Source organism: Pelodiscus sinensis, chromosome 10 (assembly GCF_049634645.1).
Source record: "Pelodiscus sinensis isolate JC-2024 chromosome 10, ASM4963464v1, whole genome shotgun sequence".
Classification (NCBI taxonomy): domain Eukaryota; kingdom Metazoa; phylum Chordata; order Testudines; family Trionychidae; genus Pelodiscus; species Pelodiscus sinensis.
The window spans coordinates 49,462,499-49,475,959 of NC_134720.1; the positions used below are offsets into that span (position 1 = coordinate 49,462,499).

General features: G+C 63.4%; 1 protein-coding gene across 1 annotated transcript in view; it reads left to right on the forward strand.

The window, feature by feature from the left end:
* LOC112543923 (solute carrier family 12 member 9-like) overlaps window positions 1-13,064 on the forward strand; it is a 46,844-nt gene extending 33,780 nt beyond the window's left edge. Inside the window, exons 10-13 of the mRNA XM_075938147.1 lie at window positions 3,366-3,558; window positions 8,443-8,617; window positions 9,710-9,856; window positions 10,588-13,064. Of these exons, the coding sequence (XP_075794262.1) occupies window positions 3,366-3,558; window positions 8,443-8,617; window positions 9,710-9,856; window positions 10,588-11,381 (1,309 nt within the window). The 3' untranslated portion in view covers window positions 11,382-13,064. The remainder of the gene's footprint in view (window positions 1-3,365; window positions 3,559-8,442; window positions 8,618-9,709; window positions 9,857-10,587) is intronic.
* Window positions 13,065-13,461: the final 397 nt, after the last annotated feature.

Consider the following 13,461-nt stretch of genomic DNA (forward strand, 5'->3'; position numbering starts at 1 on the left):
GGGTCATTGCTTCTCCAGGATACAGCCCAGCACAGACGTCAGGGCCAGGGTGCCTCAGACCCCTTGGGTTAGGGGGTCCCTTGCCCCCCCCCAACAGCACCCAGCTTAGTCTGTTTCCTTCATGCTCTTTAGCCAGAAACTGCCCAGCTCCCAGGCCCTGCCCCCCAGCCAGGTGGCCGTCTCCGCCTCCCTCCCTTTGTCTCTCCCTCTGGGAAGAGCCTTGTTATCGGGACTCAGTGTCTGGGCCAATCCACATGTGGGTGAGTCAGTGGGAATCACATCACAGCCCACCGGGCCACAGAGCAGACAGCCCCCCCACGTCACACCCCCACCTGAGGAATGGCAAGACCTGGAGGGGTTTCCACCGCCAAGCGCTGTTCAGCCCAGCAAGGCGACTCCCACAAGAGGCAGGTGCTATGGCGTTGTGCTCGGCACGGGACGGCTCCTGCTGCTCTCGGGCCTGGCTCCGGCTGAGGAGCGGGCGTGCAGTGCAGAGACGCCACCCCGTGTGTCACATCAGTCTAGACGGCAGTGGCTAAGGGCTCCACCCGGCCACGTGGCCGAGCGTCTGTCTGCTCCCCAGTGGCAACTAGCGGGCTGGGTGGGGCGAGCCGCGGAAGATGGGAAGCTGGTCTAGGGTGGAGCAGGCAGAGGAGCCATCTGAGTGAGCCGGGCACAGCAGCAGGCCGAGAGGAGCTGGCTGGCGGCAGCCCATGCACGTGCCTTGCCGCTGGGGCAGCCACGCAAGGACACGTCAGGCACGTTCCCTGCAGGCCGCTGCCCTACCCAGAGCAGCACCGGGCTCCTTTTCGCACAAAGAGCAGTTAGCGGCCTCCTCTGCTCCATTAGCTAACGAGCCCTGAGCCGGCAGCCTGGCTGCATTCTCCTCTCGTCCTCGCCAAGCCGCCCGCACAGGTCACGCGGGACTCTGGGTTCGGGCTTTTGGGGCCTACAGCCGGGGCACCCTTTTCCAGGCACTGGGGTGTGCGCGGACCCACCCCGGGGGGAGCTGTGGTGGGGCCCGGCAGAAGGGAGAGGAGACGAGAGCTGGCCCGGTGAGATCTTGCATTTGCCCCGGGTTGCTGAGGCTGCGGGGGCAGGACGGCAGGGTGCTGGGCTGCGAGCGGCCAGTGCTCTGGTGAGATGCAACACGGCATTAAAAATCAGGGGGGACCCAGCTCTGCACCCCCCCCAGCACACCCACATGCCACCCCCCCAGGTGTGCACATACATTCATGTCTTCAGCGTCCCCCGGAGCTGGGCCGGGTAGAGGTCCCTGCGGCCTGAGCGCCAGTTACTAAGTAGATGGAAACTGTCAGTCCGTCTCCCCCCACCCCGCTCTGCTGGGCACCGCCGCCAGCTGGGGAAGCAGAGGCCCGGGTGGAAAGGCTAATGAACGAGCCAGGCACGTTTCTGAAGGGAAATAAGCCTTGAATTGAGCTTGGCTGGAGCCGCAGTTTTCCCCTCAAGATCGATGGGGAAACTGAGGCCCAGGTTAGGGTTTGCCAACTGCTCTAGCCCGAGCGGGCTGGTCATGGTGTGACACGGGGGCTAAGAGTCACCTAGTTCTGTCAGCCTCCCCGTACCTTGCCGCCCACCCCAGGGCTTCCCAGCCCCTCTGCATAGGCGCGGCAGCCTAGCGTGGGGTGTCCCCCTGTCGATAGCTGCTCCTGGGCCCGTTCCCCAGAGGCGCTGCTGGGTCTGCTCCGGTAGCTTCCAGCCAGAGCAGAGGAGGCGCCAGACTGCTCCGGATCGGGCCCCCTCAGCCTTGATTACACGCGGGAAGCCTGGAGACGAGGGATAAAAATGCCTTCCCCAATCGATCCCGGCTGCTGCTCTCAGGCTCCGGCTCCCGGCGGTGATTGGCAGGCCCCCGCGCTCCGAGCCATTGCATTCCCCTCACATCCCGCAGTGCTGCCCTTCACCCTGCTGACATTGGCCCCGGGGACCGGGCTGGCTCCCGTTGCCAGCCTCAGGGGAAGGGACCTGCCAGGGAACACGCCTGCTGAGGAGCAGCCCGGGTGCTGGCCGGCCCCTGGGCAGCCTATGCTGCAGCCCGTGCTCCCCGGAGGGAGCTGGTGGGTCTGGCTGAGAGGCCTTGGCCCACTAGGAGCCCAGCTCTCAGCTCCCTGGTACGGGTAATTGGGCTGCCCATGGCTCCCCATGCTGGTGCGGGGGTGACAGGCACTGCTGGGGGGGGAGGGCGTGTGGAACCACCCAGGCCGAGCCGAGACTAGAACCTGGCAGCTTCTGCTCCCACCTGGGCTGGTCCCACTTGGCTGAGGGAGCGTCCCCATGAGGTGCTGGGACAGGGCTCAGCGGGTGCTTCCGGCCCCGCCACCCAGCACGAGGGCAGCCGGGCAGGCTCTGGAGAGAGGCCCTGGCTGAGGGCGGGAGGCGCCGGAGGAGCCTGCATCCAAAGCGTTAACGTCCCAGCCGGGCGCTGCTGCGGGGTGGGGGGCGGGGGAGCGTTTGAGGATCGATTCCCCACTTAGCCGCAATCTCGCTTTATTATTCACCTTTTTTTCCCTTCAGAGCAGAAGCAGCCCCCCCCCCCTCCCCCGGCCTTTGTCTCTGGTTTGCTGGGCTGTTGCTAAGGGCTGGGGAGCATCATTACCAGCCTCCCTTAAATCTTCCTCAGACCGCGGGGAGACGAGCCCCGGGTAATTAAGCCACAGGCAGCCCCCCAAGCCGAGCCCCGCCTGCCGGTGACTGCTCCTGCCACTGGAGAGCCAGGCCCCTCCCGTGTGCTGTCCCCAAGCTCGGGGGGCTGGTTTTCCACAGGGCTCATCCTTGTCTCCGAGCCCCCCAATTGGAAATTAAAACATGGAGGGATTCCTGGCGATAAAGCTGCCCCACGGAGCCCTCGGCTCCCTCCCCTGCAGCGCGGAGGGGCCAAGTAGGGCTCTTTCCAGTCGTGCCGAGTGGGGAGGCAGCCAGGGTGTGGCCAGGCCCAGGCTGTGCTGGCAGTCGTGGTCTCGCCCGGCAGAGGGCTGGCCCCGTGCCTGCTGGTTCCACGGGGTGCAAGTGGCTCCAGCCATCGCAGGCCGCTGAGCTGTGACTGAATAGCCGTGCCCAGCGGGCAGGGTGCCGCCCGGCCTGGAGGGCGCATCCCGCAGGCCCCAAGCTCTGACTGGGACGGGGTGGGAGCATAGGGAGTAGTGCCCGGCCCTGACTTGCCCTCTCCCGATGTCCCTGCTGGGCTGGGTCCGGTTTCTCCCCTTGGCAGCTCTTGTGGGGGAGAGATTTCCCCCTCCTCCGGCATCCCATCCCAGCTCGATTAGAGCCAGCCTGACCCCGAGCGTCCCCTAGGAGCCCTCTCTCCGTCTCTGGGGCTGAGGCGCCGTCTCCGCTCTCCCCTGCAGGCCCACGTTCCAGTACTTCACCTGGCACACCTGCGTGCTGGGCATCCTGGGCTGCGGCATCATGATGTTCCTCATCAGCCCCATCTACGCCTCGGCCAGCGTGGCCTTCATGCTGCTGCTGCTGCTGGCCCTGCACTACCTGTCACCGAGCAGCAGCTGGGGCTACATCAGCCAGGCCCTCATCTTCCACCAGGTAGGCGTCCGCGCCGCCCTGCCCGCAGGTGAGCGAGTCCTGCCCCTTCCCAGGTGCTTCCCTCCCTGTCCTGGTGGTAGGCTCGTTCCCCCCCCCCCCCACACACCTGTCATTCAGCGTCAGCACTGAAAACACCCGCTCGATCTTATCAGACTCCTTCTCGGGAGCAGCGCCTCAGGTGCCGATTGGCAGCTCGCGAGGTTCCTCCAGCGGCACGACTGGGGCCAAGGGTCTGCCGCCGGGATAAATGTGGCGGGAATTTGTTACGTATCTCAGAAGCAGGATGCCTGCTCCACAAGGGGCCGCTGGCCGGTCGAGAGGCTGAAGGAGCCCTCGGGGACAGTACGACCGTGGCAGAGAACCGGAGTGGACTCTTTGTATCAGTCTTCACGGCTGAGGTCCTGACAGAGATTCCCAAACCTGAGCCATTCTTTGTAGGGGACAAATCTGGGGAACGACCCGAGAGTGAGGTGTCATTAGAGGAGGTTTTGAATCAAATCGATAAACTAAACCGTCATAAGTCGCTAGGGCCAGATGGCATCCGCCCAAGAGTGCTGAAATGGCAGAACAACTAGCTGTGGTTTGTAATGTGTCCCTTAAATCAACGTCTGTACCAAATGACTGGAGACTAGCTAATGTGATGCCAGTTTTTAAAAAAGGGCTTAGAGGTGATCCTGGCAATTCCACGCCAGTAAGTCTGACTTCAGTACCAGGCAAACTGCTTGGAACGAGAGTAAAGAACAGAATTGTCAGACACGTGGATGAACATAATTTGTCGGGGAAGACTCAGCATGGTTTTTATAAGGGGAAATCATGCCTCACCAGTCTATTAGTTCTTTGAGGGGGGTCAACAAGTATGTGGACAAGGGGAACCCAGTGGATCTAGGGTGCTAAGCTCTCCAGAAAGCCTTTGAGAAGGTCCCTCTCCAAAGGCTCTGAAGCAAACTAAATTGTCATAGTCTGGAGCGACATGAAGGGTTACGTGCCCCCCAATGCCACTGAGGGAGGTTGTCACGGCTCACACTTGGCCTCTCGGCTCCTGGGTGGAACCCCCCTCTCCAGTGTGGAAGCCACTTCTTGGAGTCCACTCCAGTGCAGCGACCCTTTCTTGGGGTGCCCGCTCTCACCTGGGGCATCCGCCCCTCCGACTCCAGGACGGTGCCTCTCAGAGCCGTCAGCCACCTGACTCCGCCGTGAGCCCCTTCGAGGGGTCCACTCTCTCTGGACCCCCAGGGCCTCCACTCCCAGAAGGAATAGTGCCCCCCTGTTCTCTAGACCAGAGAAACTATCAGCCAGCCCAAAACAGAAGGGTTTATTGAGCTTTGAACACAGCAACAGATCAGTCAGGCCTGGGCCCTGGGCCCCCAGCCCACCCGTCAGCCAGCTCAGTCCTGCCAGCTCTGCCCTCAGTCCCCCAAAACAGCCAACAGTCTCCCAGCAGAGCCTCCAGTATCCCCAGCAACAGCCCCTCCCCCGTCCATTGTCTTCTCCCCAGGTAAGAGGGTCACCTGGCCTCTCTCTTCTCTGCCTCTTCTCCTCCGTCCCATGTTCTCCCCTCGCTGGGGCCACCTGGGCCGGTTGCCGGGGTCCCTCTCTGCCGCCCATTGTCTGTCATCCGGCCAGAACTGGCTGTGTCCTCCAAGCAGGGTCGGGGTCACCAGGGTCCCAGACACCCCGGCTCCAACTCTGGGCTGTTCCCTGACACAACAAACTCCCCCGCTTTGTCACGTCAAACCGGTAACTGCTGGGCACTTATGCAACACCCCCCTTTGACCCCTAAAACTCCCCACTTCCTCACAGAGGGGCAATGGGCCTGCAGCCAGTGGGCACAGCCGTCCAGTTCATAGGACTGTTCTTCCAACCCTCCCAGCTCCCACGCTTTGGGGGCCCCCATGGGGCCCAGGGCAGTCCAGGAGACATGCAGGGGCTGGGGCTGGCAGCCGGTGGTGGACAGTGAGCAACCCAGCTGGGAGCCGGGGAAGCAGAGCAGACTGGGGCTGGGTTGCTCCACTTCTCCCCCCGCTGCCGCCAGCAAGTGCAGGGGGTCCCAAACCCTGCTGCTGGCACCAGGCGCCCCACTAGTCCCCTTGGCCACGTTACTCGGGGGAAGGGACTTGGGGGCAGGGGTGGAGCAGGTGTGGGAAGAGGCAGGGAGGTGGTGGAGCAGGGGTGGGAGCTTGGAGGAAGGAGTGGAGTGGGGGCAGGACGAGGCGGAGCCTTCCCCCAGATGAGGGGTGGCACAGGGCAGAGTCATGTGGGAGGGCGGTCATGTGGCCAGTGTCTCTCTTGTGTCCCTCCCTAGCAGTCACCACTGGTCATGGGATAAGGGGGAAAGTCCTTTTATGGGTTGGTAACTGGTTAAAAGATAGAAAACAAAGTGTAGGGATAAATAGTTTTCAGAGTGGAGAGAGGAAACTCCTGGTGTCTCCCAGGGGTCTGTCCTGGGACCCATCCTGTCCAACATATTCATAAATGATCTGGAGACGGGTAAACAGTGGGGGGATGGGGAAATTTGCAGATGATACAAAATTGCTCAAGATCGTTAAGACCCAAGCAAATTGCGAAGAGCTTTGAAAGGATCTCACGAAACTAGGGGACTGGGTAACATTAATGGCAGATGAAATGTAATGTTGATAAAGGCAAAGTAATGCATATTGGGAAAACATAATCCCAACTATGCATTCAAAGCTGATGGGGACTAAATTAGCTGTTACCATTCAAGAGCGAGATCTTGGCGTCATTGTGGATAGTTCTCTGAAAACATCCACTCAGTGTGCAGCGGCAGTGGAAAAAAAGCAAATAGACTGTTGAGAATCATTAAGAAAGCGATAGATAATAGGACAGAAAATATCCTTGCCTCTGTATAAATCCATGGTACGCCCACACCTTGAATACTGCGTGCAGATGTGGTTGTCCCATCTCAAAAAAGATATATTGGAACTGGGGAAGGTTCAGACAAGGGCAACAAAAATGATTAGGGGTTTGGAACAGCTTCCATATGAGAAAAGATTAGTAAGACTTTTCAGCTTCGAAAAAAGTCAACTATGGGAGGAGATGATAGAGGTTTATAAGATCATGGCCAATGAGAAATAAATAAGAAACTGTTATTTACTCCTTCTCATAACTCAAAAACTAATTACCGTAACATTGCAAGTATAATGCGCACCTATGTATAATGCGCACCCTGACTTTGGAATCTTAGCGTAATGAAAAAATCTGAACTATGTATAATGCGCCCTGGGGTTTGAAGCCATCGAGCTTAGCAGCCCCACAACCTCTGCCAACAAGTGGCTGTCCCGCAGCCAGGAGCCGACCCGCCAGCACCTGGCCCAGCCTCGCCCGCTTCCCGGAGGCAGCCCCGGGCTGCAGGAGAGCAGGAGGGAGGGACGCGCTGCTCCCACCTGCAGGCTTGCCCAAGAGGTTTGGGTTGCACAGCTTCTTCCCTCCCTGGTGCTCGCAGAGCTCGTGCCTGCCGCGGGGACCTCCGGGGGCAGCCTGAAGGAGCACCAGGCAGGCAGTGAGCCAGGGCGCTGCAGCCTGGCGGTGCTGCCGGCTCCTTGCCTTATCCGGGAGTCTGGCGGGGAGGCGACCACCGCGCCGTGCTGCAGCAGGAAAATTTCTGGGCACAGCCTGAAGGAGCACTGGGCAGGCAGCGAGCCAGGGCACTGCCAAAATAAAACTTTAAAAAATAACACCTATGTATAATGCGCACCCCGACTTTGACCCCAAAAAGTTGGAAAAAAGTGCGCACGATACTTGTGATTTTATGGTAATGAAATAATAGCAAGTTTTAATTTAAACAAACACAAGGAAATATTTCTTCACACAACACAGTCAACCTGTGGAACTCCTTGCCAGAGGATGTTGTGAAAGCCAAAGTCTATAAAAGGGTTAAAAAAAGAGCATGATACATTCATAGCGGTTAGGTCATCAATGGCTATTAGCCAGGACGGGCAGGGATGGTGGCCCTAGTCTCTGTTTGTCAGACGCTGGGAATGGGTGACGGGGAGCGATCCCTGTTCTGTTCATTCCCTCTGGGGCACCTGGTGCTGGCCACTGCTGGCAGACAGGTCACTGGGCTAGATGGACCTTTGGTCTGACCCCGTCTGGCTGTTCTTACGTTCTGTGAGGCTACTCCAGAATCACACCCTGCAGGGGCCAGCAGCTGCTTCCAGCGGCAGGTGGTGTCCTCATCCGAGCTGCGGGCGGAGCGGTGGGAGCCGCCCCCAGAGGTGGGTCCCAATCTCACATTACTGCACAGGCCAGGGCGGGTGTCTCCTCATGGCACTGGTGTGAGATCAGCCAGGTTCCCGGTCTTGGGGCCAAGCTCAGCGGGGCTGCCACGGGTTGGGGAGCTGGCTGGGCGGAGTGTGCGAGGCTCAGGAAGGGCTATTCATGCGGCTGCCTGAAATCCAGCTCTGTGCCCTGGGGGTTCCCAGGGCAAATGGGCCGCACAGCCCGGCTGGGCTCTGGAGCCCAAACCCCGACGCTCCCCCAACCCTGAAGATTTTCTTTCTCGTCCGCTCCTCCCCTCAGAGATCTTGGCCTGGCCTCAGGGAGCATGTGCGTGAGGAAAACCACCGGTGCGGCGTGTACCGAGGAGTGACCTTTCTCCTGCCGGGACGTGACCCCAAATGGGATCACACGCAGGCCTGCCGCGGAGAGGCCCTGGCGCTGGGGTAGTGCCCACGCTGAGCATGGCACTGCCCGCAGGCAGGAAGAAAGAGCAGCCCCCGCCGCGTGGATGTGGCTGGGGGGGTGCTTGGCGGGCTGCCGAGCTAGCACCCCCCCACCGCAGGGGCTGCACCCGGAGCAGTGGGAGGGCACCACTCGCACATGGGGTGTCTGTGCCCTGACTGCCTGCTCTGCCTTGCCCTGCGCCAGGTCCGGAAGTACCTGCTGATGCTGGACGTCCGGAAGGAGCACGTCAAGTTCTGGCGCCCCCAGATGCTGCTGGTGGTGCAGAACCCCCGGTCCTGCCTCCAGCTGATCAGCTTCGTCAACGACCTCAAAAAGAGCGGCCTGTACGTGCTGGGCCACGTGGAGCTGGCGCAGTTAGGTGAGCAGGGCCTGGGGCCGGGAACCGCGGGCGCCATCGCAGCGAGAGCAGGGCCTGGGGCCGGGAACCGCGGGCGCCATCGCAGCAAGAGCAGGGCCTGGGGCCGGGAACCGCGGGCACCATCGCAGGGAGAGCAGGGCCTGGGGCTGGGAACCGTGGGCGCCATCGCAGCGAGAGCAGGGCCTGGGGCCGGGAACCGCGGGCGCCATCGCAGTGAGAGCAGGGCCTGGGGCCGGGAACCGCGAGTGCCATCGCAGCGAGAGCAGGGCCTGGGGCCGGGAACCGCGGGCGCCATCGCACTGAGAGCAGGGCCTGGGGCCGGGAACCGCGGGCGCCATCGCAGCGAGAGCAGGGCCTGGGGCCGGGAACCGCGGGCGCCATCGCAGCGAGAGCAGGGCCTGGGGCCGGGAACCGCGGGCGCCATCGCACTGAGAGCAGGGCCTGGGGCCGGGAACCGCGGGCGCCATCGCAGTGAGAGCAGGGCCTGGGGCCGGGAACCGCGGGCGCCATCGCAGCGAGAGCAGGGCCTGGGGCTGGGAACCGCGGGCGCCATCGCAGCGAGAGCAGGGCCTGGGGCCGGGAACCGCGGGCGCCATCGCAGCGAGAGCAGGGCCTGGGGCTGGGAACCGCGGGCGCCATCGCAGCGAGAGCAGGGCCTGGGGCTGGGAACCGCGGGCGCCATCGCAGTGAGAGCAGGGCCTGGGGCCGGGAACCGCGGGCGCCATCGCAGCGAGAGCAGGGCCTGGGGCTGGGAACCGCGGGCGCCATCGCAGTGAGAGCAGGGCCTGGGGCCGGGAACCGCGGGCGCCATCGCACTGAGAGCAGGGCCTGGGGCCGGGTGCCACAGGCTCTGGCATGGGGCAGGAGCGAGTGGGGTTGCCATGGTGACAGAGCCGATGCCCGGGGATCCAGGCCGTAGGGGAGAGCGGCTCGGGGTTGGGGGTGACCCCCGGTGGGGGCTCTTGCAGGGAGACCCCTCGGAGCCGCACTGGCACTGCGCTGCTCCGGGAGTTGAGCTCCCCCGGGGTGTGGGGCACAGGGCGGGCAGGCGGGGGAGAGGGCTGTGTTCACTGCCTGCCCCATCTCCCCCAGACTCCCTGCCCTCCGACCCCCTGCAGACGCAGGCTGACTCCTGGCTCCTGCTGGTCGACAGGCTGAACATCAAAGCCTTTGTGAACCTCACGCTGGCCGACTCGGTGAGACACGGCGTCCAGCAGCTGCTCTTCATCTCCGGGCTGGGTGAGTCGCCGCGGCCAGCGCCCAGTGCACGCTGGCTGTGCCGCGGGAAGGGCCCAGTCGCAGGGTTACTGCCTGCCAGGTCCTCTGCAAGGGCAGTGTAGGCTCCCAGCAGCTGCGGGGCAGGGCCCAGCACATCCCTCGGCCTCCTGCTGCATTGGGGGGGCCCTCTGTGAGCGCCAGGCCTGTGGGTGTCCCGCTAGCCAGATGGTGGCAGCTGATGGTGACAGAGCTGTGGCAGGACATGGCTTTGCTCCCCCCGGGAGACCAGCTACTGCTCCCTTCCCCCCCGGGAGAACTGGAGCTAGTGACCCAGCCTTGCTGAAGGAATGGGCTGGTGTCACAGCGCCACAGGATCGGTCCCATGTCCCCAGCTTTGGACCAGTCTCTGGGAGGCCCCTGCTGGGTGCCACATAGGGGAAACTGAGGCACAAATCAGCTTCATAGCGATGTTAGCGGAACTCCCCACGTCCTCGGGCCTGGGGCCGGCGTTCAGTAGTCCCTGGCAAACTGCTGGCGCTGCAAACTGCCCCTGCTGGCACCGCATCCACTAGGCAGGCAGAGGGTGGTGCGGTGGGCCGTCGCCAGCCTGGGTGCTGCTCTGAGGGCAGGCCAGCCCCGGCTGCCCCCATGCACCCCACAGCAGGGAGGGGCTGGCCCCGTACTCCCAGGCTGAGCTGGGCCCCTGGGGGGCAGCCCCAACAGCTAACCACGCGCCACACACTGTCTGGCAGGTGGCATGAGGCCCAACACCATCGTGCTCGGCTTCTACGACGGCGCGGCGCCGCAGGACGAGCTGGCCCGGCACCCGGCCTTCGAGGATGGCGAGGCGGCGGTGGGTCTGAGCTTCCCCCCGGTGCGGAAGGCCGGGGCCCCCAGGCGGCTGTCGCCCCAGGAGTACGTGTCCGTGGTGGCCGACGCGGTGAAGATGCTGCGGAACGTGATGCTGGCCCGCGCCTTCGAGCACTTCGACAAGCCACAGGCGCCCTCCATCGACGTCTGGCCCCTCAACCTGCTGCGCCCCGACAGCGCCCGCTATGCCGACACCTGCAGCCTCTTCCTGCTACAGATGGCCTGCGTGCTCAGCATGGCCCGGGCCTGGCGCCGCGCCCAGCTCCGCCTCTTCCTGTGCGTGGAGACGGGGGCCAGGACCCGCGGGCAGGAGGACAAGCTGCGCCAGCTGCTGAAGGATCTGCGCATCCAGGCTGCCATCCACATGGTGCCCTGGGACGCCGTGGTGGCCCTGCACTGGCAGAAACAGCACGAGCGGCAGGCCAGGCCGGAGGAGGCCGCCATGAACTTCCCTGGCAACGCCACCTGCATCTCCGACGAGTACCTGCAAGCCGCCAACAGGCTGATCCTGGAGCAGAGCCCCTCACCCACCATCCGCTTCCTCTACCTGCCCCGGCCCCCCGCCGACACCAGCCTCTACCCCAGCTACCTGCACCAGCTGGAGCTGCTCACCCGGGACCTGGGCCCCACCCTGCTGGTGCACGGCGTCAGCGCCGTCACCAGCACCGAGCTCTAGCGCCCGGGCCGGGGAAGGGGACTGCGGCGTTCGGACCAGGCTGGCTCAGGGCTTCCCTGGCAGAGACCCCCCTCCCAAGCGCTCCCCTCGTGCCACCCTTGCTGAGAGGCTCCCTGCGCTCACGCAGCTCTGCGGCCCCATGGCCACGCTGCCAGCTGGGTGATGTGCCTGTTCCGCCCAGCCCTGGCGGGCCCGCGTGGGGCTGCTCTGTGGGTTCCCGGCTCTCTGGCCTCTCTAAGCCAGGCCCTGTGGGCATGTGGGCCATAGCTGCAGTCATGGCTCCTGGGCCAGTCGGTGCCATGTGGGGACGAGCAGGCTGGGTGGCAACTCGGGTCGCCTGAGTTCTCGTCCCGACACTGACTGGGGGCGAGTAGCTGAACTGATGGGCCTCAGCTGGAGAACAGGTCACCCCCCAGCAGCGTGGGCAGCAGCGGTGACTGGCAGGGAGCCCTAGTGGTGAGAGGCTGGTTGTCGTGAGACATGAGGAGCCAGTGGCCAGAGCCCTGGAGTCTCCACGTGCCCAGGAAGCTGGCGGCTGGGCTCTACGCACATGTGGAGTGGAACAAGACCTGGGCAGGTGCTATGGGGCAGCCGTGCACGAGGGCAGGGCAGGGCACGTGCCTTGAAACTGCCAGTAGCTTTATTTGCACTGAAACGGTACTGAAATAAATCTGCCATGGAGGCTGAAAGCCGGGTCTGATGTTGTCGCGGTGCCCCGGAGCAGCACCCTCTGTCCACCGGCAGCCTGACCCCCTCCCGTTGGCTGCAGGGCTCACAAGAGAGTTTGAAGGGAGGCAGGGTACCTTCGGGGGGTCACGGGCAGCCTGGGAGAAGGGGGCGTGGAGGGGTGACGGACCCAGCGCTGGGCTAGAACGGAGCCGCGCAGTTGTGGGCTGGATGGACACAAGGGGCGGGGTGGCGCCTGTCGAGGCCGGAGCGAGAGGCGGCCGGTGCGGCGCAGAAAGGGGGGCAGAGCATGGCCAACAGTTTTGGCCACATGGATGGACAGGGAGGTCCAGATGTGGAGCCGCTGTGCGGAAGGGCTCCGCAGGGGTTGGACCCAGCTGGGCTATGGGGACCTGAGCAAGGCACCCGGGCAGCAGACGAGGGGGTGGAGCTGGCCCAGCGACAGAGGAAGGAAGGCAGAGCCAGAGGAAGGCTCAGAGGGGCGATTAGCAGCTCCCTGGCCAGACGTCCCCTAGGAGATGCCAGGGACAGGCTGTGCTCAGTCTGGACAGGAGACAGGCTGGGGGGCGGGGCAGGAGGGAACGGTGAGTCCTCAGCCTGGCGAGGGGGAGTGAGTTTGCCTCTGCAGAGGAGAGCCCCAGCCAGAGCTAGGGGGGAGGGAGCAGACCTCTGGGAGCCCCCACAGAACATGGGGGGCGGGGAAGCTGCCGAGGGACACGCTGACGCTCCGAGCATAGAGGTTGGCGGAGACCCAGCAGATGACAGTGGCGGGAGCCAGGAAGGACGAGCTGTGGAGCAGAGCCTGGCCAGGCTGGTTCTGGTGCGCTGGAGGCCTAGGGAGACCCATGGCTGAGCATTCGGAGTGCTTAGCAGAGGCAGGGGCTGGAGGGCAGTGGAAGAGGCTTGTGGGGCCAGGGCGTGGGTGAGACTGAAGCATGGCTGTGCTGAGGGGCCAGCCAGCATGGGGAGATTGGTATAGGGGTCATCAGCTGGGCTGTGTGAGCAGAGGGCGGATGTGCTGGCAGGCTGGCCCAGCTCTTGCAGGGGGTGGTGGAGGGGAGCGAAGCGTAGGGAGACAGCTCCGGACGGAGGGGGCAAGGCCAGCCTATGGCATCGCTGGCCTGTGTGTGATTTGGGAGTGAAGGGGGCTCGGGGTCAGAGCAGGGGCCTTAGCGGCAGACACAGCACAGTGCGGTGAAGACCTGGAGGGTGGGAGAGGTGAACCAGTGCTGCGGGGGAATGCAGAAGGGAGGAGGAATGCCAAACAGCCAGCCACAGTCCCAGGTCAATGTATACCTTAGATCTTACCAAAAGAGTCCGCTGAGTCAGTCCTCTAGACTCTAAAATCTAAAGGTTTGTTGAAAGAAAGAAAGAAAGAAAGAAAGAAAGAAAG